Source organism: Drosophila gunungcola, unplaced genomic scaffold (genome assembly GCF_025200985.1).
Source record: "Drosophila gunungcola strain Sukarami unplaced genomic scaffold, Dgunungcola_SK_2 000001F, whole genome shotgun sequence".
Classification (NCBI taxonomy): Eukaryota; Metazoa; Arthropoda; class Insecta; order Diptera; family Drosophilidae; genus Drosophila; species Drosophila gunungcola.
The window spans coordinates 20,436,239-20,462,911 of NW_026453197.1; the positions used below are offsets into that span (position 1 = coordinate 20,436,239).

Below are 26,673 nucleotides of genomic sequence, written 5' to 3' on the forward strand. Positions count from 1 at the left end.
TTAAAAGTATTTGTTGTGAAAAAACATTGGAGTTATGAGTAAAATGTTAAAAAAATATATACATTGCAAGGTATACAGAATATTTGTAATTTATTTACATTTAGAGCATTATAGAAGTTACCAATTTTAACTTTTTACATAAAAATTGTTTAAAACTTTAAAACCAACTTAGATTAGCAGCAGCAACAATCAACAATTTGTGTTTAATTCTTGACACAGCTTTTAACAAGTTTTAAGAAAATCTTAATTATATAGAGTAATTTTGTACGTGGAAAAGGGAATTTCAGTCTTCATCGCTGGATGTTTCATCATCTTCCTCTTCGTCGGAGGATTCCTGATTTACAGGACGATTTGTGTTGGGCAGGAGATCATCCTCAAAGTCGGAATCCTCTTGATTTTTGTTGGATGATTCCTCGAGTGCTGGTTTCTTTGCGAACTTATCCGGCCAAATGCCAGCTTTGGTGTATTCCTTGATATGTTCTGGGGTAAGTATTTTACAGATCTCGGCCTTGACCTTGTCGCCCTCTTCAATTGGTTCGATTAGCAGGAAATCGCCCCTTTTCACCCACATGCTCTTGCGAAATTTATTGGGCATCGAAACTGGAATAGGAATAAATAAAGCGATGATTAAACGAAAGGATCGTTTCCAATCAATAACCCAAAACTGATGCACTTTTAAATGAATCCTAAGGCAGCTATATGATATTGTTATCCGATATTCAGAAAATGAAAACCGAAATTCTAGAATAGTTGACCTTTAATACATATATCTCCGATTTTTCTAAGAGAGCTACATATATTATATGTATTAAACAAATTTACTCCCTTAGCGATGTTGATTAAAAACAATGCATATTCTTTATAAAGTCGGGCTATGATAAACTCACCAAGGAAGTTTTCCTCGACTTTCGGGGTTTCCACCTCGTGGAGATTGTTTCCGCGACTGCTGATGACCCTAGCGATTTGCTGATTTTCCGCGGGCAGCTCATAGTCATCCTTCATCATCTCATTCATCAGGTGTTTGCGACGACTAATACTCGGATGGGATCGGTGCATTTTGTGGCCTCTCAATATTTAATTTAAATCTCGAAATAGCAGATAAACGAAATTGTCAACATTTGTTTACTAGTTTTCAGTGTGACCGTTAATAGAATATACGTTTTATACCATTTTTATTTTAAGACAAGGAATTATACCAAAAATATACCACTCACTAAATAGCGCTGGAAAATAGTGCTGCAAAGAGATACAAAAAAAAGGCGCGAGGTTTGAACTCATTTAATATTAAATAAATTTATATATTAAAAATAAGGTATTCGACTACGGAAACCCATGCCTCCAAAAGTCTGTAGTTTATATGCAAGCAAATTTGCATTTAAATTTGGGTTTGTAATTTGGATTGGTTTTCTGGAAATTTTTAATGATCATTTTGCCCCTTTTTAAATTAAAAAAAAAGTGACCCAAGACCAGCACTTCTGAGGCCATAACTTTTCTTGCAGATTGTAGACATATTTTATTATTCTGCTATTTGATTTTAAAAACATCAGCGAATGTATGATCACAATAGCAAGAGGACATTTTATTTTTAAAGCCACGCCTGCGTTTAAAGTTTTTATACAATTTTATAACTTAACAATTAGTGGAGAATTAATCCATGTAACGAGAAATTTTCTTAGCAATAGTGTAATATAAAGCAAATAGAAATAAAAAATATATATACTATCGCGATGTTTAGAGCTATCTAACTAGTTTTTGCTGCGCCGTAAAAGCATGCGCTCCTTTAGAGAAATTCGTCCGGACTTTTCCACTTTGGTGGAGACGTTGCGACGGGACTCGATTTGGGCCTGCTTCGATTTCTTCATTCTGGAAATATGACAAATCATTAATAGATTTTACAAGAATTAGGTTAAAAAATCGTACAATTCATTCAATAGACTGGTGATCTCCTTCTTCCAAATATCCTTGAAATCATTGGTAAAATTTGTCCAGTACTCGAAGAATTGATCGGGTGTACACTGGGCCAAAGTTAAGGTGCAGGCCTTGGGTGAGAAGTGATAGAACCTCATCGTCTCCAGAAACAGCTCGCGACACTCCTCGAGCGATTGATGGAGCTTGGCCATCGATTTGTCCGCTCCCTCCATGAACTCCTCCATTTTGGACTTAAAGGGCTCCAGGATTTCAGGACGGGAGGCGTTCAAAACTTTGGCCGTGGTTCTTTTGCAACCTGAAACAAGAGATATTTTATAGATTCATAAAATTAGTTTAGAAGTTTAAATTTAATTTTAAATAAGAGGTACTAAAGTCATGTTTTTAGTTAAGGTCATAACATTAAGTTATCATTCATTTGTTTAATAGTTATATTAATAAATGTCATTCATCTGTTTCTAAAATAATAATACGTTTTCTACTTCAATCAACCAAATATTAAAATCACCTTTAAACTTCAAATTTAAATTGGTTTCACCTAAAAACTTTGGATTTCAATTGGGTTCCATTAAAACATTGTATGTATTATCTGATATTTAATCAATTAAGTATTAATCTTCCAACTCACCTACTTTAAGTTTCAATAACAATACGCATATATCTTCTATTTAAATCTTAACTAAATATACGCTTTCAAACTCACCCAAGAACTTCTTGTTGAGATCGAAGATCTGCTGCTGCACCTCCTCGAAGTCCATTTGGGCGGCTCTCTCCACATCGGCTGGCTCGGGAATGGGCAGTCGGATCTCCAGGGGATGCACTCCCTCCTTCCGCCGGTGCGCAATGTAGGTGCGCACGATGAAGTGGAGCAAGGTGGTGTGCGATTCCTTGGACTTGACATCCTTGAGTTTGCCCAAGATGTCGAGATTGAAGCCATCGGCCTGGCCGCGCTGTCGATTGCCGCCGTTCATGTAGTTGCCCAGTGTGAGTATAATGGAGAATACCAGCTTGAGATCCTCGCTTTCGATCAATTGCTGCGAGAGCTGCGCCAGTGTCTCCAGTTTTCGCATTAACAGCGTTACGCTCTCCTCGAATTCCGCCTGAAAGACAATGCAGGAGATCCGTTCGCTGGCCATGGAAATCAGGGATATATCCAGCAGAAATTGCTCGGGATGATCGAGGGGGATGTCGCCACCGGCTGCCTCCTTGATCCTCTGCAATTCGTCCTCTGTCGCCCGAATATTGCTCATGTGCTGCAGGGCCTCCAAGCTGACAACCGATGTGTCTATATGGTATATAGCATGCTCGATCTCGCTGGACGGCACATGCAAACTTCTCCAGATAATGCCCACATTGCGGGATCGCTCGGGATCGAGCACCTTGATGGACTTGGCCCTCTTGACCTTCAGCTCCTTGGGTTTGCTGACCGGAGCCATGGCTTGGCGGGAGAACAGCTCCGTGAACTCATCGATGTTGTCGAGCGGTGTCTCCTCAATCTCCGTCCAGATTTCCTTGGTGGGCGGCGCAGGGGGCGGGGCTTCTCCCCCGGCGGCAACAGGAGGCTCATCCGGCGAACTCCCACTGTTCTCCGTACTATCCGTGGAATTGGCCACGGATGGGGGGCGTGGCACGGGCGGTGCGCTAGTCACGATCCGTGTCCAATATAAGGGACGCATCGGCTTCGGGGGGTTAACGGCGCTCTTGCGCATTGCTGTAAATAGAAAGGGGTTAATAAGGTTACTGATATTAAAATAGAACTGGTAAAATATATATATCTTTTAATTAATCTTCTTGAAATTTATATATTTTATTAGCGAAGTAAAACCTTGTATTCATTTAAATGTACTATTATTTCTATAAATATAACAAGATATTGAGGAAAATATCTTTCAAATGGGTTCTAATTGTTTTAAATGCATTATAGTTAGGTTTAATATGGTTTACATTAAAATTTGGTAAATTATTACTTTGCATACCTCACCTTTAAATTCACGATCTTAATTTTCTAGTTATGGATTCGTTTTTGGATTTACTTAATGCAAGTTAGTATAATACACTGATAAAAAAATAGAATAGTAAAAATAGTTATCTGACTATTGAATTCAATATTTTATGTATCGTATTAGTCAATATTTGTTAAATTCTTATTTAAAATTGAATTTGTTTTGCTACTTAAATAAACTTTACTTTCGGTGTACTTACTGTTTGTGCGATGGAACCAATTTCCCTCGGCGGGATCGGGAAGTGGAGCGGGCGAGATCGGGGTCTTTGAGGGCGAAGCACTCATGGGCGGTGGTGGAGGGGGTATTGCCCCGCCTCCCTCGATGGGCGTGGGCGGAGGCGGCGGGGGCGGGGCAGCTCCACCGCTGGGTGGAGGGGGTGGCGGCGGTGGTGGTGCGCCACAGTTCGCTGGGGGCGGTGGCGGAGGAGGAGGTGGCGGAGCGGAAGTTACAAAGGCGGGCGGCGGTGGTGGCGGCGGCGGCGGAGGGGGCGGGGCACAGAGCGCAGGGGCGGGCGGCGGAGGAGGAGGAGGTGGGGGAGGAACACTGGCTTTCTCCTTATTTTCCTCATTTTCCTTGGAATTTTCCCTCAGGGATTGCCCGCATTTGCAGCTACCCTCGCATTCCGCCGTTTGAGTTTCCGCATCCACGGAACTCTTTGAACCACCCTCCACACCGGACTTGTTGTATTCATAGACTGTCTGCTCACTGGCATTCAATAGATCCGTGAGATTCACACATCTTTTCGAAGGACGACGCGGTGGCTCATCCACACTGCTCAAAAGTTCATTTACCACCGCATGAACTTCGGCCAAAGTGGAGCAATTGAGCAGACGCTTCTTGAGGATTTGCTGCAGTGTTTTCTGGCTATCCGTCGATGTGGATGCAGTGGCAGTGGCTGCCAATCCCAATCCTCCTACCCCAACCGCACCTGCTCCCAAGGAAGCCAATGAAGCCGACTCCAGGACGCGGGTTCCGGACGGAGTGCTCGTAAATGGCCAAGCCGCGTTCTTGTCCAGCTTTCCGGGGGTCAAAGGTAACGATGTCGTCGGCTGCTCCGTGTGCGTCCATTGGTACATCTCATACGGCTGAGGATTAAAAATAAAAATTAGAATTTTGAAATAAGTGGTTTAATCAATATAAACAAACAATACAATATAAATAAAAATGAGGAATAAAAACTGTATTCATTAAGGAAGCTTTAATGCTAATTTTAATTTATACTGTTTCTCAATTTAAAATCCTTCATCACATTATCCGTTAACAAAATAATTTTTATAGATGCATTTTGTTTACTTAAGAAGTGAATGTTTTATGATAACTCAATATAAACCTCTAATTATAAAACCCATTAGAAAATGCATTTAAAAATGTATTAATTAAGGCAGCAATACTATTTTTTCATATATTTACCCAAAAGGGCCAGTAAATTAATAAAAACCTAAAAATAAATTTAAAACCAATCAAATTATCAAAGGCAATAGAATATTATCCCTTCTGTGCAACCAATTACTTCTAATTGCCAGTGCAAAGGGGACGAAAAATGATAGAAAAGGACAGCCAGAAGTACCAAGAAAGAGATGGCAAGTGGTCTCCAGTGTGCGACAAGCGGGGAAGCTTAAAAGCACCTAAGTTTGCCTAAGTTTGCTTTTATTTTCTACAATACTCTTGTCTATTCTGTGCCATGTAAAACTCTTTTGATTTTGATAGTGCATGTTGCCGTTGACTTTGCAGTCCCGCTGTGGGAATTGGCATATGCTTGTTTTCAAGTCTTAAAGGAAAATAAAGCGTTATAGAATTTACTTAATTTATACAATTTTATAAAATTAAAATATAGAACTTCAACATGTTGTGCTCCAGTTAAAGACCTCCTAATAAGATTATTTTAGACTAGGCCAAAAAGAGCTCCAAAATGCAATTAGAATTGCAATTCAATTAAACAGGTATAAAGCTACACAAACACCCACACAAACGCTAATCACTCAAAGAACTGAGAACTTGACAAATGCAAATCAAGTGCAACAGCCTGTCCCGATGGCTGATTTCCTAGATGAACACACACACAGAATCCCACAAGGGGTTTTTCCATACCGAAAGGAGAGAAAGGAGAGAAAGGGTGCGGCAGAGTCAAGTTTATCGCACTTTACACCAGTTGTGCCCAAGTGTTTGCCAGCGATTTGCATGTTGTTTGCACATTTTAAAGAACCGGAGCCGACCAAAGTAAGCCAAGAAACCCGCAAGTAACTGAAGTGCAACCCACAACTACTCAATATACCGAATGAAAAAATAAAGCAGCCACAAAGCGTAGCTAAAGAACCAAAATCCCCAAACCATAAGAGACCACATAAAGGTGAGCAAGAGACCGAAAAATGCAATGTGCAATTTCGAAAAACAAGGGAAAAGGTGAAAATTGGCTGAGAAAATGCTTGTTTTCCAAGTTATAATATACTACATATTTAAAGAAATAGCGAAAGGCTACTTTTCTGAATTTTACAAAAACATTATTACATTATCAACAAAATATTAGTTACAGAAAAAACAATTTTAGCTTGAATTTAAAGAGTAAAGACCCAATGAATTTATTAGGAATTTGTGATGTCTTACTTTCTAGTTTATGTTATTTTTAAAATATCTTTGCGGATAAATAGTTAGATAAATAAATAAGCTTCTGAACAGTTGATAAACTCTAAAACAAAATTGAGTTCAAAAAAAAAATGAACAGAACAATAACAATAAGTTCACCACTTAATAAGTGATTAAAACACAATTTCAGCCAGTTTTCCAGCTTGGTTGTTTCCCAATTCGCACTTAATTAACAACGACATCAAATTCCATTTAATCTAATCCCATCAGCCACTTGATACAACCCATATATGTATGTAATTTATATAGTTAAATAACAATCGAACACGCGTACGCACATTTGCAGAATAACAAAACCAATATACACACAAACTCTTGGTACTGAAATTGCACATTCAAATCCAGTTTGCTCAATTCTGCATCAAAGTTTCATTTATTCCAGCAGAACCTAAAGAACAATACCAGTGGAGATAGATAGGAAAGGACAAAACTTTTGACTGCGAGTAATAAAAACGCACAAACTTTCAATGAGCTCTAGCAACAAAAACACGAAGAAATAGAAAAGACTAAGGCATTCGAAAGAAATACAAGGGTAAAGTGATCACTGGGGCAAGACAATAAATAAAAAAAGAACAAAAATTAAAAAAATAACATTTTTATAGAGACAAAAAAAATGTTTACAAATTTTTTTTTGTTTACTTACTTACTTTCTTTGTATATTACTATAATTTAAAACTATTTTTTGCATATCAGAACTTAAAACCATTCTTTGCATATTTCTATAATTCAAAAAATCTACTTGCTTATAACTATATTCTAAAACAAACGCAATAGCATTTAAGACTTCATAGCCAAGAAATACTGTACAAATAATACACCAACTAAAGTCAAAGTCGAACAACGAACCTTTGACACAATCTTTCCCTCTCTTTCGCTCCCTTGTGTGCTGGCCTGTTGCCCAAAAAGTTCGAACAAATTTCAGAGACATCGGAGACGTCGTCAGACATACTACATACATATAGCAAAAAATATATATATATATATCCATGATACTTGGCAGCCAGTTGAAGAAAATCGTGATATCATAATCTTGAGCTCAAGTATCATCACATAGAAAATCACTTAACGGTGTCGTCTGCCGCCCCTTTCTCCGATTTTTCCCACCCCCCAATTTTGGCTATATATATTTATATATATATGCATGTGTTTGGGCCTCTCAGGGATTTGAGGTTAAGCTGCTGTGGCTAAAACTTTTGGCCTAAACTAATTTGAGGGCTATATCTAGTGCTTCATTATTTGCGGTGGTTTTTTCTTGTTGTTTCTTGGTTGTTGCTGTCGTTGTCGTTGTCGTTATTTTTGTTGTTCCTGCTGTCGCCTGTCTAATAACACTTAACTTGGGTCTCGGTTTACAGCCCTCGAAATGGAAATAGGGCCAGCTACCAGATACCAGCTTCTTTGGCCTTTTTTACTGGCTACTGGGCAATTAAAGCCTTCCCCAACAACCAGCTTGTTTATTTAGGTTTCTGGTCAAGAGCAATGCTAAATGCTAAATGCTAATACCCGATGATATAGCCAACTATTATGGAGTCCATTAGGCCCGGCAGATGAAGATGACCATCGCCAGATGGTTGCCAAAGAGTTGGACAAAGAACGAGTGGATTAAAAGGAAACTGCCATTTCAGCAGGCACATAGAAAAATATATATATATATATATTAAAGTTTTTCTTCAAACAATTGTTGATTTTTCATAAATAACCTATGCAAAAGCACTTTTTAAACTTTTGATTCTAAGCGAAACACAAATATTAGTCATTAAATCATAAATAGATTAAAGCCTAAGCTAATAACGATTTTGTGGATAAACCATGTCTTTTATTGTTTAGAATACAGTTCGTTGTTATATTTATTATTTATAATAAAATATAATTAGCATTTGAAAATTCGAAATAAAATGTTCTAAATAAATAAGTCAGGAAGATTACCTAAAATTAAGTTCCCCAAAATTCTACCCGTATTGCTTTTAAAACATTACATTTTTCCAGTGTGCAGCTTTGGTTTCATAATTTCGCAAGCAGCAAAACAACAAATTCAACAGCGAAAGCGTAAAATTGTTAATGCAGGCAAAGAGAACTTGGCTTTTGATAGTTGACGGCTGCCGACTGTAAAGTTTTAACAAGTTCTGACACTTCCAGGCGGGGGGGCGTAAAGGGGGCGTGGCAGGGGTTAGATGGACAACCGCTATGGCTCGGTTAAATGAAAGTGCAGTGGAGGCTTGGCCCCTTTGGTCTGTCTTTCCTTTTATTTTATTTTTTACTCTCTTTTTTTTTGCAATGGAATTGCTAATTTCCGGGCACAACTTTGCGGTTCAGTTTTGTACAACTTTTCGCAGTAACTTCGACGAGCGAGCGTTGGACAACGCTGCGTATGAGTAACATTATGCAGAGAGCCCATAAGTTGAAGGTCCTTGCGCCCAACGCAGGCCTCGGGTTAAATCCAGACTAGCAAAACACTGGCAAAATTAGGCATGAACTTTAACGTAAAACTGAAATTATCTGATGACTATTTTTTAAATTTTAAAGCAACTAATGAGCTTACTTTAAGCTCGACTGTAATTGTTTATTTTTATATTTCTTAAGTATCGCAATTAAATTAAGATGTTTTTCTGATTTTGCTATTTTAAAATAAAAAGTTAGTCTCTATATTTCAGTTTTTTAGCAACAAATTTCTGATTGAAGAAGAAGTTTTATGACTACATCCTTTTAGTTTCAAAAGAATTTTGTTAAAATTAACTACAGAATTCTTTCCGCACAGTGCTGGGGCGACAGTCATTATCAATAGTTTTTCCTGAAACGCTAATGACTTGAAAGTTAGTTTAGCCGTCCCTTTGAGCCGCCAACCCTTTGCCCCGATTTGTCATCCATTTTACCCCGGTCCATGCCAAACGCGCTGTCATCATTTCCGCCAACGCCGTGGCAGCATCCGCCCTGTCAGCACCCTTCACACTTCAGTTAGGAACCCCCATTCCGGATCGAGATGACCAATTTCCGGGAAATAAAAAAGTGCATTGAACTCACGCTAAATCCGCCATCCAAGTGCTCATTGGAGATCTGCTTGAGTACGCCGACATATTTGAGATTATTGCAGAATTGCAGGGCCAGAGAACTGAATAATTCCTGGGTAATGTCGTTGGCGAAACTCTTCGGATTGCTCTGCATCGTTGAGATTAGCCATTTCATCAGCATTTGACCTGCAAAAGCAAAAGAACAAAATAGTTATAACTGAATGAAATAACTTTGATCACAGCTGGTCCACTTATTCACTCGTTCTCTCACCCCTTAGCCGAAAAAACAAACAAAAAAGAAAACTTGCAGCCGCTAAGCGGAGAGATTTATGGGTGAGAGACGCTTGGGGTTGAAGGAAATCCCATGTCGGGAAACCTACAAAATGTGGAATAAATAATTTTCTGGGGTAAAAGTCAGACAACAAGCTGGACGGGATAAAATCCAAATCGATGTAAGTCCACATCTAAAAAATCCCTTGTGTTTAAATATATTATTCGCCTGCATATTGTTCTCTTTTAATAAATGTGTATAAATGTATTTATCTTTATACTTATTTCTTGCATTTATCATTTTACATACTAGATAAATATTTGTCAATGAATCAATATGTATTATCAATCTAGTTTTTAAGTGTAAGTTTTATAAGTCCACTTAATCATTTGACTTTTTTATTTTAGTTATATGGTTAAAAGTCGCATGACTAATGTATTGATAAGATAGACAAGAAACCCTTGTTACAAAAAAGCTTAAAAAAGAGTTCACAAATTACAAAAATTTATCAGGGGAAATATAAGATACAAATCTTCAATTGATTGTTGTATGGCTTAAAGGCTTAATTTAAAGATCAAATATACAGCCAAAGATATTAGTTAAAAAAAAAGACTTACTATATAAAACCAGAATTTAATACTCAAACATTTTAGGCAAGCTAAAAATAAGTAACAAGTCTGTTTTTTTGGGTACCAATTTTTTCCTATAGCAGAGAGACTTTTTCGCAACCAACTAAAAGCGTAAAAAAACTTTTTCTTGGCCAAAAAAACGTGGAGAAAAGAAACAAACTTACGCTGGCTGTCAGCGTGTGAGTGGAAAACAGTTTGCAGGAGCAGCAGGAGCAGATGTTTTGGGTCAGAGTGCTCGAGCAGGTCAACGCGTATCCGTTGGATGCGTAGGCTAATTCCGGCGACATCAGGTGGCTCCTCGGAATCCTCCATCTCAGCTTTTCCCTGGGAAAATCGAGTTTTCTGCGCCCGCCGGGCGGCCAATGACATTAGCTGTAGGTAATGTGGTGGGAGATTGGCAACATCCTCCTGAGAATTCCATTGCAAAGTCAACGGCTGCGGTTCCTTTTCCAAACCAAATTTAAGTTCCTTCGATGGCTGCTTGGCCAACAGAGAGCACCAAAAGTTACTCAGGGCACTGGACATATATAGAATATATATTTGCTTCTAGATCGACAGACCTAGTTGAACTTTCTCCGTCTAAAAACAAACTTAAACTGCCTAGTTTTTTATTTCGATTAGCGCAAAAAAATTGAAATGTGTCAAAACTTATCAGCATTATCAAGGCCTGGTACATGACAACGGCTGTTTGCACACTTGGAGAAAATTTTCCAAGCCTTTAATCATAAAAAATATGTTCAATAATGACAACAAAAAAATCAATAAACAATTATATATAAAAAATTTTGTATAAACGCATATGCAATTCATAAACATTTTAAAAATACCTTATCAAAATTCAAACTATTTTGTTTCTGTGTACTGATAAGACTGCCGTTGTTAAGAGAGTAAGCGACACAAATAGACTAATATTATTTGGCCCTGAGAAGGTCGCCTGCTTTATCAGTCACGGTTTTTTCTTCGATAGGGTTTTCTGCGCTCACTTCCATTGAATCATTTGTCTAAATTTACCCATTGAAGAGGTTAAAAAGCAAGACCAATTGACCAAGTACGTCATTATTCGGTTTAATCATCGGGGCTAAATTTCAACTTAAATTCAACTGATTCAAACGTTTACTCTCCTTTCTAAATTTCTACAAGTTTGTTTTGGTTTTTTATTGGCTTTATCTTTTAACAACCCTTGCCGTAGGTGAAGTGTTGCTTTGTTTGGGACTTTAGATAGTGGTAAAACCTATACTGATAGCGTCTGGGAAATTGATGTGAAGAGCGATAGATTAAATCGGTTTGATTGAGTGACGCAAATCAATAAAATTTAATTGCATTAGACGCTCAATTTGCTTACTTTCAGTTGGATTTATTTAATGAAAGAGTTTTTGTTTTGAAGCAAGGTAAATTCCTAATTTCTTTCTTTCTATACAGATCATTAGCACCCAGCACATGCAAAGTTGATGCCGAGGGATTGCCATTTCGATACCGATGATGGTGTGGCCACGCTTCTGGGGGGCGGACTGGACCGGAAGGAAGCGCCAGCTTAGCTGGTCATCGGTGGCCTCATCAGCAGGCGGTACGGTATATGTATCTGTATCTGTATCTTTGTATCTTTAACTGTTTGTTGTTGTCTGCTCCAAATGTCGCTGTTTCCTATTGTTGTTGCGCTTGGCCTTTATTGCTGGCGTCATCGCGGCGCTGTGGCAAACGGGTCCTGATGAAAACTGCGCCACCGACGACGCACACCAAAATTTGCATAACTGCTTGCCAGGCGAATGCAACAAACCGTACACACAAAATAATATTTTTAAACCATATATTATTATATATAATATTATATATTCTGCTGTAGCAAAATAAAACTTATGTGGTATAGTTTTAGACTCTTCGGTACAGAATTGAAACTTAAAAAATTTTAAGTCATAATCTATTGTTTATGTATTGTTTATTTTCAAGCCACACTATAATAACCTATAACTTGTTTGTAAAAACAAATTTTTAAATCATGTTGTTTAGAATTAATGGATTTAGAAATCGCTGAGATATATTTAATTATAAACACCTCGGACATTTTTGGTTGCAGTGTGTGCTGGGTGCTGGAGGATAAGTGGGGCTTAGAAGTAGGTGGTGCGGTGGGTGGCAGCGGTTTTTGGCGCCTCACGCATGCATGCGTTGCATTCATCAACGGCAGATTGCCGTTCGCTCTCTTCACTCCGACAAACAAAACGGATGAGGACGAAACGATGCCAGAAAACCACAAGGCACAGCGCAAAATGAAGAAATGAGGGTCAAAACAGCAGAGAAATACTTTAAGACGACCCCGAAAATACCCAAGCAGAAACTTCAATATACATAAGAAAATTCTATTCTAAAAAAATAACGAGATCTAGAAACTAAACCTACACACACTTGTTTTATTAAAAACAAACTACCCAATCAAAAAACTTCGTTATATAAGAAAATTCCATATCTTTTTTTTCAAAAATCTTGGTTTGAAGCCTCTACACACTTGTTTTAATAAAATTTAACAACAACACTTAGCAACAATGCCTTTAAGTGTTACCATTATATAGAAATCCAAATTCTATAATAATGCTTTAAGCTTTATGTATACATTTTATAAGTTTTATTATTTTGTTTGCTATATTTCACAGAAATATACCACCGACTACAAGGTATTAAAAGTAGAGGAAGTAAGCTTTATGGCTAGCTACTTCCCCTTAACCAAAATATTCTTTCATTACGCTTTGGCCAACAAAACATTGTCGTCCAGTCAGAACTCCTTGAAGTTGGTGCTTGGCTTTCGCCATCCAAATGGTGGCCCTCATCCTCATCCTCATCCCGGCCAGAATCACTTCATCCGAGCGAAGCTGGCGAACGTGATGTTGTCGGGCATATAAATCAGATTTTTGCTCCGAAAAGCGCTGCCGGACGTTCCGTGATGAAAAGTCGCGACAAACAGCTTTTTGCCGTTGTTGTCCTCTGGCCATCCCGAAATTTCCCAGTCCCCCACACCCATCTCATCCCATCTTGCTGAAAAGCCACGAAGAATTGATGGCCACTTCAGAGACAATGACGTCCACGGCGAAAATGCGGAAGGCATGAGATACACACCGGAAAATTACTTAAAATAATTATTACAATCGCGAAAAAAAAATAAGAACATGTAAGAAAATATGGAGGAAAACTATTGAGAACTAATTTAATTTTAAAATAATTTTTGAAAGAAAATGGATTACACAATTAAAAAGGAATAAATATTTTTAGATTAATATTACAGAATTTAAAATTAAGAAAATGGATGTTTATAAAGTACAGAAATTTATATTTTCAAATGAGCTGAAATGATCTTCCTCTTCAAATATTTTCCGCAACATGAAATCCATTTAAAATCTATAAATATACTGCGGTGCCACATAAATCGTTAGGATATAAAACTTGTTTGCGATTTCTTGTACTTGTTTGTTTTTAACTTTTTAATTTATTTACTTTAACTATAATTACATTTGAAATGAATGAATGAATTTAACGTATTTCCTGGTATATGAAATTAAATTTAACAATGCGGATGAATAAATAAAAAAGCCAGCTAACGGGCAAAAAATTTAAATGATTTTTAAATTGTAATTTTGCAAAACTTGAAATCCTATTACATTAACTCATAAAATTGAAAGTAATTTATTTTTCGGAAACATGAAATCCTATTTAAATACATACATACATTATTTGGCTATAAAACTAATCGGGTTTCTCTCAGTGTAGTAAATTGCGTGTCCAGCTAAGCCTCCACTCAACACCCCTCCTCTTTTTCCCCAAAAATACACCCCCCACCCTTCCAGCTTCTCTTCTTCTTCGCTTGTTTGCCCAGCGAGGCGTTAAAATGTTTGTTTGCATTAATTTGCAGCAGACGACAACGGGCGATGATGATGACGATGATGATGATGATGGCTGAGGATCAGGATCCCCGGGTGCCGAAAAGCGGGAAGGCTGACAACGATGAGCTTACCAATTAGCGCTTTTTGGTCTACCCCCCCAACGCCCAACCACCCACCGATGGGCGTGGCATGTGTCAAAAACTACGCCTCCGAAATGCCCGCGATGCGTTTGTGAGGAGAAAGTTTTCCGCCTTTTCCACTTCGCCATTTTTGGGTGAGTGGAGGATTTTTGAAAATAGTTTCGCCCGAGTGCCGGAAATTTGCAGACGGAATATTCAAACTCACAACAATGCGAGCAAAGAGTATTAATATTTACGGTAGACTTTCGTAATGAAGAGCTCTTAGAAAAGTTGTTAATAGGGGGTAAGGAAGAACTTAAAAAGTATCGCAGATTAAAAATTTTTCACTCAGTTGTTTTTAAGCTAGAGAAAAGTATTAAAATAAGGATGAGGTATGTACTTATCCCAATTGTTTAATGACTGCTTTTACTATTTTTTTTTTTGTGTTTCAAGCAAAACTAGTTAATAAATGAGCATTATTTAACCAAAGAAGTTGACTTTTTATAGAATTAAGAATGTGTTATTTTAGAAAAAATTAAGAACAATGAGTCCACTATCCCAATCCTAATTGTTGAATGTCTGCTCTATAAACTGTTTTTTGTGTTTTGAGCAAAACCAGTTAATAAATGAACACTTTATAACCAAAGAAGTTAATTTAGTTAAGGTTTATAAATATTAAAAGGTGTAATATATTATACAAAAAAATTAATAAAATATAAATTAGTTTTTCATCCTTATCCTAATCCTAATTTCTTAAAGTCTGCTACTTTATTTGTTTTAGTCCATTGAACCAAACTAGTTAAAAAGTTAACATTATTTAACCAAACAGGTAAATTAATGTCTTAATATTGCTTTTAAAACCCCTTTTCAATCAAAATCTTTGTCATATCGTGTCTTAACAGTACAGACATGTAGTCTCACCTGTTCAGCTCCTAGGCAACTGAAAATTCCAGAGATTTTCACTTATGGGAGACGAATTGAAAGTCTTTTCCCCGAAAGTATGCCACACATTTTTGGGCAGTGGGGTGGTGGAAACTGGAACATAGAATATTGAAATATATGCGTGTGCACTTCAAACACTTCCGAAAATGTTAACCTGGCAAGTTTTGCCCTCCTCTGCTATCCTCTCCTCCGCTCTCCTCTCTATTTACATACAAAATTTCCCAATTATGCAATCATTCAACTTGATTTGGCTTGCTTTTCTTGACTGATTTTCCAGAAAGAAAATTGCAGAAGAAGGGAAAAGTGTGCTCGAGCTGAAGCTGAAGCAGGCAAATTAATTGTTAACTTTAAGCAAACAACAAACGCAATCAAACGTGGAGCAGCAGGTTGAGCAAAAAAAAGTAAAATGAAAGGGAAGAAAAACGGAAAGGGAAATAAAATTAAATGTTTCCCGAGGAACGACACAAAAGGCAAACAGTAAATGCGCAGAAATCGCAAAGGTTACCTTTTATATTTCTCCCGCCCAAAATCCCTTTCCCTATATATTTTTTTTCTTCTCGATATTCCTGCCTTTGGCATCGCTTCACTGAAGTCGCAGATTGAAGCATAAAGTGCAGCTCTACAACCGAAAGCTCTGGGTTAATACTCTGAAAGATTTCCAACGAGCGAAATGAAAAGAAATGCCAACTAAAGAGATGGCATTACAAAAACTTAACAAAGGGGTCTTGCGTTTTGACTTGCGGGGATTGTCAGTTCATTAATGGTTATTTTGGTGGTGTTTACTACAACTATTGTTGGGGCCTTAATAAGCAGGGTATTAAATATGTTTCAGTGTAGAAACATGTCTTAAGAACGGGTTAAAGAAGTAATTGAAATTGATTCTTATATGCCTTTTTTACTTTAAAAATTTTAACAGAAGTATCAATTTTATCCATCATTTAATAAATTGGTTTTCCATCTAATATCTGTTATCCTTCTTCCTTCCTAACTTAATACAATGTCTTCTAATTGGTATGCTATGGGCTCTTATAAAAGAAAATCATACATTTCCCCATCTGTCTTGAATATTAACCAATTATAGGTTATTTTTCATCATACACACCCGCTTCATTTTAGAATATTTAAACACGAATATTTAAATAAATAAATTCGATTTAAACTTAAAAATTCTTTATCCAAAAGAAAATGAGTTACCAATTTACTGTATATTAAACAATTTTCTTCAATCTAATATTGAAATTTGTTATTTGCTGATATTGAATATCCACAAAATGGTATGTTAAATCCTCCTTCAAAATAATCCCATACCATTTCCAAACAAAACGTTTTCCAATTATAGGGTGTTTTGCTTCATACACAACCGGTTCCACTTTAGAGTACTTAAACACGAACATTTGGGCAAACTTACCTTCGAACTTTTCATATGCAGCGAAGCTTAACTTTTCCGGTACATAAGATGAGCCGCGTCGCGAAGCGCCAGTTCCCCCGACCACGCCCCCGGCTCCACCAGCGCCCCCTGCCACGCCCCCCGCAAATTCGGATGGCAAAGAAGCAGAGTTTGGAGTGGCCAAGAGGGTTGTCTCATCGCCAGTTGGCAAAATCGGAGGATTGGAGCTATTGTTGCCCGCCGAAGACTTCTCGACCGTGAAGCTGGCGACCTTCTTGAGCACATTGCTCGTCAAAAGGGGCGTGGTGGGCGTGCCGAAGCCGGGGGGCGGCGGTGGGAGTGGCAGCGGTGCCGTGTCATCCTCAACATTTTCAGTTGCTGACGCCGCTGTTGCTGCTGCTGTTGCTGCCGCTGTTGCTGCAGAATTCGTTTGAGACTGCACAGGTGTTTGAGATGATTTAAACGAAATTATAACAGTTGATTGCGTTTCCAGCGAAGAAGCTCCTGCTCCCGCCGAAAGTCCTGAAAATCCTGTTGCCCCTGCAAACGAACGAATGAATGACGAGGCAATGGCATTAGCTGGATAAATTTGTATAGAAATTCCCGCATTCGGTGCGCTGCGGTGCTTAAATAAGTGAAAAATTGAAGATAAATGTATTCCTGGCAGCGCATAAGTCACTTCCCATAATTATTGGTTAAATTCTACAATATTGGCAAACATTTACCAATCATTTATCATTTCTGTTAGTGGATGCCGAAAAACCTCCGGAAAATATGAATAGAATCGTATTTAAAAGGAATTTAATGCAGATGATAAACTTATATTTTAGAGAATAAAATAAAATGGAAAAAATTGAATTTAAGTTTTTTAAAACTGTTGCTTGCCAATGAATTTTTTAAGATAATAAATCTTTTAGCAAACCGTTTTAAAATTTGTATAAAAGAACTCACATTTGTTAACAATAAAAAAGAATATTCAAATATTTAAGAACTCATGGTTGCCAATGATATATTTAAATATACAAAACTTTGAATAAATTATTTATAAATTTTAATTAAATTTAATTTCAAATATTAAATTTTTTAAATATTTTAGAATTCCAATTTCTTGCTAGCTATTATACCTCCGCTCTAGGATGCCGTAAGCAAAATCCTGTTTTAAATGATTTACATTCATTAAATCGAAATTCATGTTCGACAGGCCCGTAAAAAAATAAATAATTGTGCCTGCCGCCGCCCACGAAAAATAAACATATAATTTTTCTAGTGCATTAAAGCATCGCCTGGATCCTTGATTTCGGATATTCGGGTAGCAAATTTTGATGGTCCCTCCACTCCAATTGAGTAGACCCCGTGGAGCGCTTATCGCAGCCCATCATCATTGACTGTGTGCCCAAGTGGTTTGGGCCCCGTTTTGCCCACTCTTCGATTTGGCGGATAACTCCCGCGTGCATCATTCTATATAACATGATTTAATTAAAATTTAAACTTTCGCTTTTTTGCTGCTTCCCTGCGGAGCCTCAATGGGGAATCAACAAAGTCAGGAAAAAGGAAACTGAAGCTCAGCCCGAAGCGCCTGTTTCCGGCCAACATTTTGTAAACAATGAAGACGTGTTTGCAATTTTTAAGTTTTTACAAATGTTTTTTTCCGTGGGCCAAAGTATGTACATGGTGATATACCCCCAGCCAAAGGGCCGGAAAAAAGCAGCGAACCATGTTCGCTTTTGTTTATTTTTTGTTTATCGAGCTGAGCGAGTTGGGCGAACGCAATTAGGTGATTTTCGAGGGCAAGGGGGTTGATGCCGGGGGATTCAGGAGGCAATTATATATTTAAAATATCATCTGGGGGCGGGCAGAGAAATACGAGTCCTTGCATAAATGTGCCAATAATTACTTTCGGGTCCCTGCTTGTTTTTTGTACACTTTTCCCGCGCTTTTTTCTGTGTTAGAAAGCTCCGCTGATCGGATCAGTTTGGAAAACAAAGGAAAAGGGCAAATGGGAAGGCTGTTGCTACATGAGTTAATTAAAAAAACTTTGCATTAGGGGCTACACCCTTTTTCTTGTGGTTTTCTATGGGGTTTCCATAGATAATTATAATTTAGCTTTAAAGCTTATTATGTTTAAGATTTTAATATGTTGAATGTTTCTTGTTACCTAATTTTGTAAAATAAATAGCTCTGCAAAAAAACGAAAGGGGATTTTGGGCTTTCATTATGTGTTAAGGCATAGAATTTTTCAAGTATGTTTTTTGGCTGTCACCTTCTAAGAGGACGACGGGCACTTGAATTTGAAAAGAGTAAAAAAGAAAACACTCAAACTACAGTTTGACAAGCACTTCTGGCGGACCCGTGTTTACCTTCGAAATTGGCGCAATCCGCACAAAAAAAAGGACAGCTTTTAGACATGTCTCTTTCTTCGTTTTTTTTTATGCCTGAAGGACCACTCTGTAGGACACACATATGGCTACAAGTGGGACACAACAAACAAGGCAAAAAACTGGTGGATTGGCATCTTTGACGAGTTAAGGCAATTTTTTTTTTTTTTTAAATTTCGCACAGGATTTCTAAATCAATATTTAAAACATTTTCAGCTTACTTCAGAAAGGCATAAAAAGATTAATTGAAATTTGGTTCATTAATCAGTAATTACTTTATGCAAACTTTGTGTGCTAATTTAATTTTCGATTTTACTAAACGATGAAATCTATCGAACATATTTAAATTGCTTTAAACATTTTGCATATTTTATCAATAGTTCAAAATTACCTCTTTTGTTTCATATGCCTGAATAGGTTGTACTTTTCAATTAAATTAATTAATGTCCTCGGGCGAAACGCCCACCCTAAATAAGAAGCTTTAATAATCGGTAAATAAAAAGCAATTAGTTTGACTTATTATTTACGCTTCATTAAACGATTTTTCGCAATTTAAATATTTAACAAATGTTTGTATTTATCATTACTAAATATAATGCGAACAATTTAATTAGGGAATATATTTACATAAGAATTTTAGAATTTATTTACTATTAGACCATTAGACAACACTTGTCTTTGACTGGTTAAACTATTTGAACTATTTGATTTATTAAAATATTTGAAATATTATTTGTAAGCTTTCATTGCCAAGTAGAAAAAAACCAACTTTTGTATTTTCTAAATACAACTTTTCTTTTTAAGATATAGTTTTTAGATATTGCTGAATAGTTTTAAATCTATTTTTCTTTGCATTTTGATTGCTCTTTTAGGTATCTTTAAAATATATTCTCACCGCTTTCACTTGGAGTTGATGCTGGAACTCCTGGTGGTGTTTGACTGACGGCGGCCGTGAATCGCGATGAAAGATTCTGTAGCTCGACCTTTTTGGCCTTTGAAACGTTGAAGAGTTCCCCGTTTCCCAGCGGCGAATCGACTCGAGGAGCAGATCCTGCTGGGCCGTTTTCCATATTTCCCGGGGTCAAAGGTCCCGTTCCACTGCCCAAAACTTGGGCCAACTTCTTGCCCAGTTGCAGGGCCATGAGTTCTTCGTCCGGCGAAGATTCCGCCGGGCTATTGGGTGCTACCAAAAGTTCGGTGTTAAGCAATATGGCTTGATCCGCCTCCTCGACTTCCTGAAGCTCATTGGCTATGCTGAGGTAGGTGACTTGAGTTAAGCTCAGGCAGGCCAATTTATCTGCTCGGCAGCGTTTCTGCAGCTCAAGAACCGCTTTGGCGGTATTCGGCGATAGCGTGTCCACCGAAGTCACACTTATTTCGCTCAGTGGACGATCACGTTTGGATTTTGCATCGATTTTAGTCGCATGCAAATACTGCCTGGGTATGATCACTTCGTCGACGGGATCTGTGAATAGGGAATCATTGCTTGAACAACTTGTGCACAAAGATTTCCGATCGTAGGCATAATGGCGATTGTTTTGATGGGTATGATTCTGCTGTTGATGATGATGCAAATGGAGATGATGATGTTGCCTCTGTCGCTGCTGCAGTTCCTGATTTCGATGCTGAGTTAGGGTATCATTGGAGGCGTAGCAGCAATCATCGCTGCTGCAATTGTGATACTCTAGCGAATCGGTGTAGTCCAAACTGACCACGTCGTCTTTTTATTTTCGGTTAGCAGATCAAAAGGTTAGAAGTAAAAGGAGAAATAGACAGACAATCGAGATAGAGAAGTGGAAAGATTGTATTGGATCTAACAAAAAAGGAATGTAATTTAAACAAAACTTAGTTTAGCAACTAAATGTGCGCAGTTTTTAATTAAAGCATTAAATAATCAAAATTAATCATTAATCAATTAATATTTTCTATATATTTTCTATCAAAATTAAATTAAAGAAACAAAATATGTGCAGTTTTAAATTATAGTATATTATAATCCAAATTAATTATAAATTTTTCAACAAATATTTTGTAGATATCTAAGAAAATGTTACTAAAGATAGTCGACATCGACAAAAACTAAGTCAACAAATTTAAAAAAAAACATTTTGTAAAAGGTCCCTAACTTTGTCATTGTAGCAAATCACAAAATTGTACGATTTTTTAACCATTTTAAAGAAAAAATCTCAAGTAACATATTAAAAACAGTCATTAGAAGTGCCTTTTTAATATATTATATTTTGTAAGAATAACTAGTTTTTACAAAAATGTAGTAAATATTTAAGGTAAAGAAAAGTAGTCGACATTCGACAAAATCTTAGTTATTATACATTGTTTTAAAAAAATGCTTACAAAATGACTTCTTGATTTGGTCTGAATAGATTTCAACAAAGTGCCGCAAAAGTGCGATGAGCTCGTTGTTCAAAAATTTGGAATTAAATAAAACAGTCTGCCAACTGCGGCTCCGAATGATTTATATGCCTTTAACCACGACAGCGATGGCTCATTCACAAAAATGCGACATGTGTAAGAAATAATAATTAAACAAAAGTAAATAAAAACAAGGCGCCACTGGAAGTGGAAAGAGTTCCATAAAACAGAGAGAGGCAAACAAGAGAGAAATTTCTCAGAGAGAACCGTCAAAACTGGAAAGCCGCTAATTATGAAAATCTATATGGTAAATGGTCAAATGGAAAGAAAAGCATGGACAGAAAAAAAGGTGTGTGTTTGCTGGGGGACAAATGAAAATGAAAATGGAAAAGGTTCGAGAAAATCCCCCAAAAGGTAAACAAATAAAATCGTACAAAACAGAACACAAAAACTGGTTTTGGTTATGAAGAAAAGAGATAGATGGATGGGGGTTTCAACCAAAAAAATGAGCGTCAGTTGCCTTCTTTTTTCAAAAAGTAAATTGTTTAATTTGTTGTCCATGGGCAATTAAGGCAAATTGAAAGCAAAACAAAAGCCGAACTGGAAAGATGAGCAACGATAACAAAGGTAAAGGTACTCCTCATTCCAGAGCAAAAAAAAAGTAGAAAAAGAACACCAAATAAACACCTGTAGATTGTTGATTTTGTCATTTGTAAGGCACTCTTCATCAAGCCCAGTCACTTTTCACACTTTTCCACTACCGCACTTGCGTTTGCCCTTCTGTACTTTGTTTTTATTTTGGTTATATCTATTTTTCTCGAGGGTTTTACAATTTCAGCTTGGAACGATCTGCACGGGAGCGAGTTCAACGCGTTTCTAACAAACCAACTGGTTTGGAATGGAAGCCCACTGGAAAGTCAAAAGCCGCACAACAAAGCGAATGAGAGAAACGGGGAGCACTGGAGAGAAAGAGAAAGAGTGAACGTAAAAGGAGAGAGAGAACGCAACTTGGAGAACCGCCAGAGAAATATATATGTATGTATACTTCCATTTATATATATTTTTTTTGTTGACGGTCTTAAGCTCGAGTTACATGGAACGAAAGCAGAGCAGAAACGTGAAAAAGATCATACGAGATATGATCGACAATAAAATTTCCTATACACAATATATTTAAACAGAAGTATAAGTCAGCTAACTGTAAAATAGAAACCAACAACAATTAACAAACTATGAGAGATTGGAAATACCTTGTAAGACCTCCTAAGCACATTATAATTATTTATTTATTAAGAAAAGTATTAAACTAATTAAACAAAACAACCCTTAATATTCAGTCAAAAAAATGTTTTCTTTTACAACACCCGTTTAGACAAACACCTCCACAAGCCCAGCATACCCATCATTTCGAGTACTAATTTTACTCATTGGCAAGACAGCGACGTCGAAGGCAAAAATCGAAGATGTTTTTTTGACCGACACTGAGCTTACCCGCAACCACTGTAGCTGTTGCTGTTGCTTGAGTTGTTTCTGCAAAAAGCTGCTCAATGAACGCACAGTGATCATCGTTGGGCACTTTTTCTACCCGGGGTTTCGGTTGGGGTTTCGGTGGAGGTTGCGGTGCTACGCGTCTTTTTCGAGGTTGCTTGGTGGTTGGGGGAATTTCGTGAGCTTGCTGCTCCCCTTTTGATAGAATTCCCAGTGATTCCTCATCGTCTTCGATAGTTTTGTGTTGAATCGAAAGATGGCAAAGTTGGCTTAAGCTGCAGCGATCCTCGTTTTGAATTTGTATTTGCAGTGGCTTTCTTAATCGTGGTGGTTTTGCAGGCGCTTGACAAATAATACATTTATTTTGCATACTTTTAGGCTGGTGCATTTAATATATCTACTATAATAGTATTTTTTGGATGACTGATGTGGCTATGTGATGCAAAACGTATCTCTAATGAAAAATATCATTTTCTGTTGTTCTCATTTTTTTGTCTGCACGAAAAAGGTTGCTAAGTGGCAAGTAATTAATTAATTTTTTTAGACCACTAACCTATTATATACCGAGTGCTCATGGTTTTTACAGAACACTGTTCCTAAAGCATTTTTTTTAAATTTGTTTGATTTTCGAAAAATGTGTCCAAAAAATGACAATTCCGAAAAATGCTACTGGGGAACACATTTTTTAAAAATTAGTATATTAATTGAATGTAAGAAAAACTTTGGAATAATAAAGTCTGGTTTAGTTTTTAATGAACTCTTTACACTATTTAAATTTTTTGTAACATTGGACCTAAAATTGCTTTCATTTTATATTCATCCATTAAGTGCTCCCAAATGTACGCAAAACCAATTTTGGCTTTAAATGTTTAGTATTAGGAATGCTCAATTATTGCAATAGCATAAACAAATTGTAAACAACATTAAGCAGTTGTTAAAACTACACACATAGGCAGGAAAAAAAGGATGCTGGATCACAGTTTACAACTTAACATGGAACTGTACAAGTAAAACTATTAAAACTAATTGCCATAAATATTAGCGGCCAGCCACGTGCCATGCCAAAAAAAACTTTTCCACCATAATGTGGCCCGTCCATGGATGTGTCGGTATTATTGTGTCGGTGTTGGTGGTTATGCGTGGATGTGTGGGTGCTTAATTGAGCACGTTGCTTTAACTCCGCCAAAGGCTGCAGTTCCCTGCCCCCAAAAAGGATTACGTCCATAGCCAAAACTGAAAATTCCACTTATTTGGCCCAAAATTTCCCTCGCTTTATCATGGTTTTCCATCTGCTCAGGGGTATTTTGATATCGCTTGCTTAGTTTGTGTGTGTGTGTGAGTGTGTGTGTTCAGGGGAAGGGAGTCCTGCTTTTTGGCTGTTAATCAAATTTTGCCAAACAGTCTTATTTATTTTACAAACAAATTGTTTCCATATAAATAAGCAGGGATTTAATTAATTTGAAATTTGTATCTCAGCTCTCACTATTTTTTCTTAACTTTTATTTATTTTGTTTACAGAAAGATTGAATAAAAGTTATTGTTTTGTTAATTCTCTGCCGTAAAATGCAGGTGTTTGTCATAAACTTTAATAATCGATATTACCAATAGTTAGGGTACTAATGGTGATAGGTGAACATAACAATTAAGAAATAATACAATTTTTTTTATTTACTTTAAAGCAAAAAGTTGAATTGAACAACTCTTCAAGTTTATTTAAGTTCTCGCTAATCATAATTGATAATTGAGAAACTTGTGTCAAAAGTGAAAATTCATATCAAATAATTTGAGAAATATACTGAAAATGTTTTTAGTCATGACTTTTTTTTGTAATGTTTTAAATGTTTTTAAATATACAATTTTATATTCCAAAATAACTTTAGGCTTTCATAGGGTACACAATGCAGTCGAGCAAGGCCGACTGGCAGTGCCTTGTTTCTTGAGCCTGATGCGATTTGTAGGGAGTTTCCGGCCCCAATCCGCACCTCCTTCGGGCGCTTCTTTCTTGGCCGTATGAATTATGAATTTATGCATTGAAAAAGGCCCCAAAACTCAGCTGGTTGCGTGCGAGTGAATGAAAGGGAAAATCACGCGGGGGGTTTTCGGGGGGAGGGGGCGCTATGGCTATATCATCTCTCTTGGCTGAAAGGGAATTTTTGATATGGAGAGCTCCGCTTTGGAAACCTCCCGGCATCCACATCCACCCATTTCTGCCTCGACGCGGCACGTTTAGGATTTTTCGTTGATTTGATTTTAGGCTTTGCTCCGCTGCAATGGCAAAAAGCTTCTTGCATTCGAGGGAGGGAGGAGGAGGAGGTGGTTTAACATTGGGGCAGCGGGCATGATGGAGCATCTCTTTTAGCCTCTGAATTGCTTTTTGATATGCGCCTCAGCCTTGAACGCGTTTTTCGCATCTTTTTAAAAGCCCGCGTCAAAATAGAAGCCCCAAACAGAAATCTTGCAAACAAAAAATGCATGGGAAAACGATTGCCGTTATTTTTCCTCAAATTTGAACACATTATATAATCAAAGAGTGCTTAAAGTATGATGATAATTTAATAAAGCTTGTAATTTATTATGACTAAACATAAACATAAAAACAAAACAAAATTTGTGTTTGAAAGTTTCTTTATTTATATTTTCAGGAAAGTGCTAAATTAAGATTTATCTAACTTTTTAGTTAAATAACTAATTATGTTTTAAGTTTTATTTACTTCATAGCTAAAAAAAATAACAACACAAAGCTTTTATTAATTTTCTACATTCTTATCTCTTATTTTCCTAAAAAGGTAATGTTGTTGGTAACCAATTTACCAAGAAATTAAATACCTTATTTAGCAAATTGAAAATCAAATATATCAATCAGAAATTGGTCATATTAACTTATTGGAACTATTTCCTTTGCCAATAAGAGCATTAAAAGTTCAGTTTCGTAGGTAGTAACCCTTTTCCCTTCTTCGAAATTTATATTTCCAGCTTTGAGTGATTTTTTAACATTTGTTTTTTTATTTTTTTTTTTTTTTGGTAGGACGAGACGCCTGCAGCTTTTGAACACGACGCGTTTTTCTTATGGCTGTTAATAGACAGTCGTGAGTTTTTGAAGTGGGTCTTTGGGCTTCCTTTGCCCAGTATTTTGGGTTCTGTTTTGTGTTTGTCGGGTTTTCTGTTTTTTTTTGTTTATTTTTTCACTTTTCAGTTTCCCAGTTGCTGAGTTATGATGGTGAACGTGCCTTTGAGCTTCTGTTTCTGTTTTTGTTTTTGTGTGTGTGCATGGTGCTTGGCTTAATATTTTTAAAGGGGGCATCTTAAAGATTTCACATGAATAACTAAAATCTATAAATTTTTGATTTCACTTTGCCAAAAAAAAACCATAGAGAGAAAAAAAACAAGAGCACACTAAGTAAAAAATATTATTTGGCCAAGGCAAAATGCCAATAAGTTATAAGTTACAAGCAGCCGAACAACTTGAGAGTTTTTGGCTTCGATGAGGGATGATATATAAGAAGGGGAAAATGGGTGAAGTAGGGGGTTTTTTACAACAGACGAAGGTGCCACAACAACAACAACAACAACTAATAATACGACGTAGGGAGCTGAAAAATTGGCAAAAGTCAAGCTTCGTTGGAAAAGGGGAGAAAAATGAAGGGGAGTACGGAGGAAA

The 26,673-nt window shown here is 37.0% G+C and overlaps 2 protein-coding genes across 10 annotated transcripts in view; both read right to left on the reverse strand.

Moving 5' to 3' along the window:
- Positions 1–107: 107 nt before the first annotated feature.
- On the reverse strand, positions 108–1,161 carry LOC128261918 (probable RNA-binding protein EIF1AD). The gene is made up of 2 exons (XM_052995860.1): positions 888–1,161; positions 108–600 (listed from the first exon to the last, which is right to left on the reverse strand). Exons 1-2 carry the CDS (start codon positions 1,054–1,056, stop codon positions 284–286), a joined length of 486 nt encoding a protein of 161 aa, XP_052851820.1. The 5' UTR covers positions 1,057–1,161; the 3' UTR covers positions 108–283.
- A 392-nt stretch (positions 1,162–1,553) lies between these two features.
- The window catches only part of LOC128263068 (protein cappuccino), a 41,988-nt gene continuing 16,868 nt past the window's right edge, over positions 1,554–26,673 (reverse strand). For 2 of the 9 annotated variants that reach the window (XM_052997742.1, XM_052997743.1), the window contains exons 3-10: positions 23,019–23,357; positions 20,053–20,622; positions 16,804–17,322; positions 9,585–9,757; positions 4,129–5,014; positions 2,630–3,637; positions 1,921–2,224; positions 1,554–1,863 (exon numbers count right to left, since the gene is read on the reverse strand). In XM_052997742.1, coding sequence (XP_052853702.1) covers positions 1,746–1,863; positions 1,921–2,224; positions 2,630–3,637; positions 4,129–5,014; positions 9,585–9,757; positions 16,804–17,322; positions 20,053–20,622; positions 23,019–23,357 — 3,917 coding nt within the window. In that variant the 3' untranslated portion in view covers positions 1,554–1,745. Of the gene's footprint in view, positions 1,864–1,920; positions 2,225–2,629; positions 3,638–4,128; positions 5,015–9,584; positions 9,758–10,635; positions 11,066–16,803; positions 17,323–20,052; positions 20,878–23,018; positions 23,511–23,568; positions 23,686–26,673 lie in introns of those variants that run through there. The other 7 variants (XM_052997746.1, XM_052997745.1, XM_052997744.1 and 4 more) reach the window with 7 other exon arrangements.

Coding starts and splice junctions, on each gene's coding strand:
- LOC128261918 (XM_052995860.1), bottom strand. CDS start 1,056: ATGCACCGATCCCATCCGAGTATTAGTCGTCGCAAACACCTGATGAAT. Junction 601..887: donor AGTCGAGGAAAACTTCCTTG/GTGAGTTTATCA, acceptor TTCCTATTCCAG/TTTCGATGCCCAATAAATTT.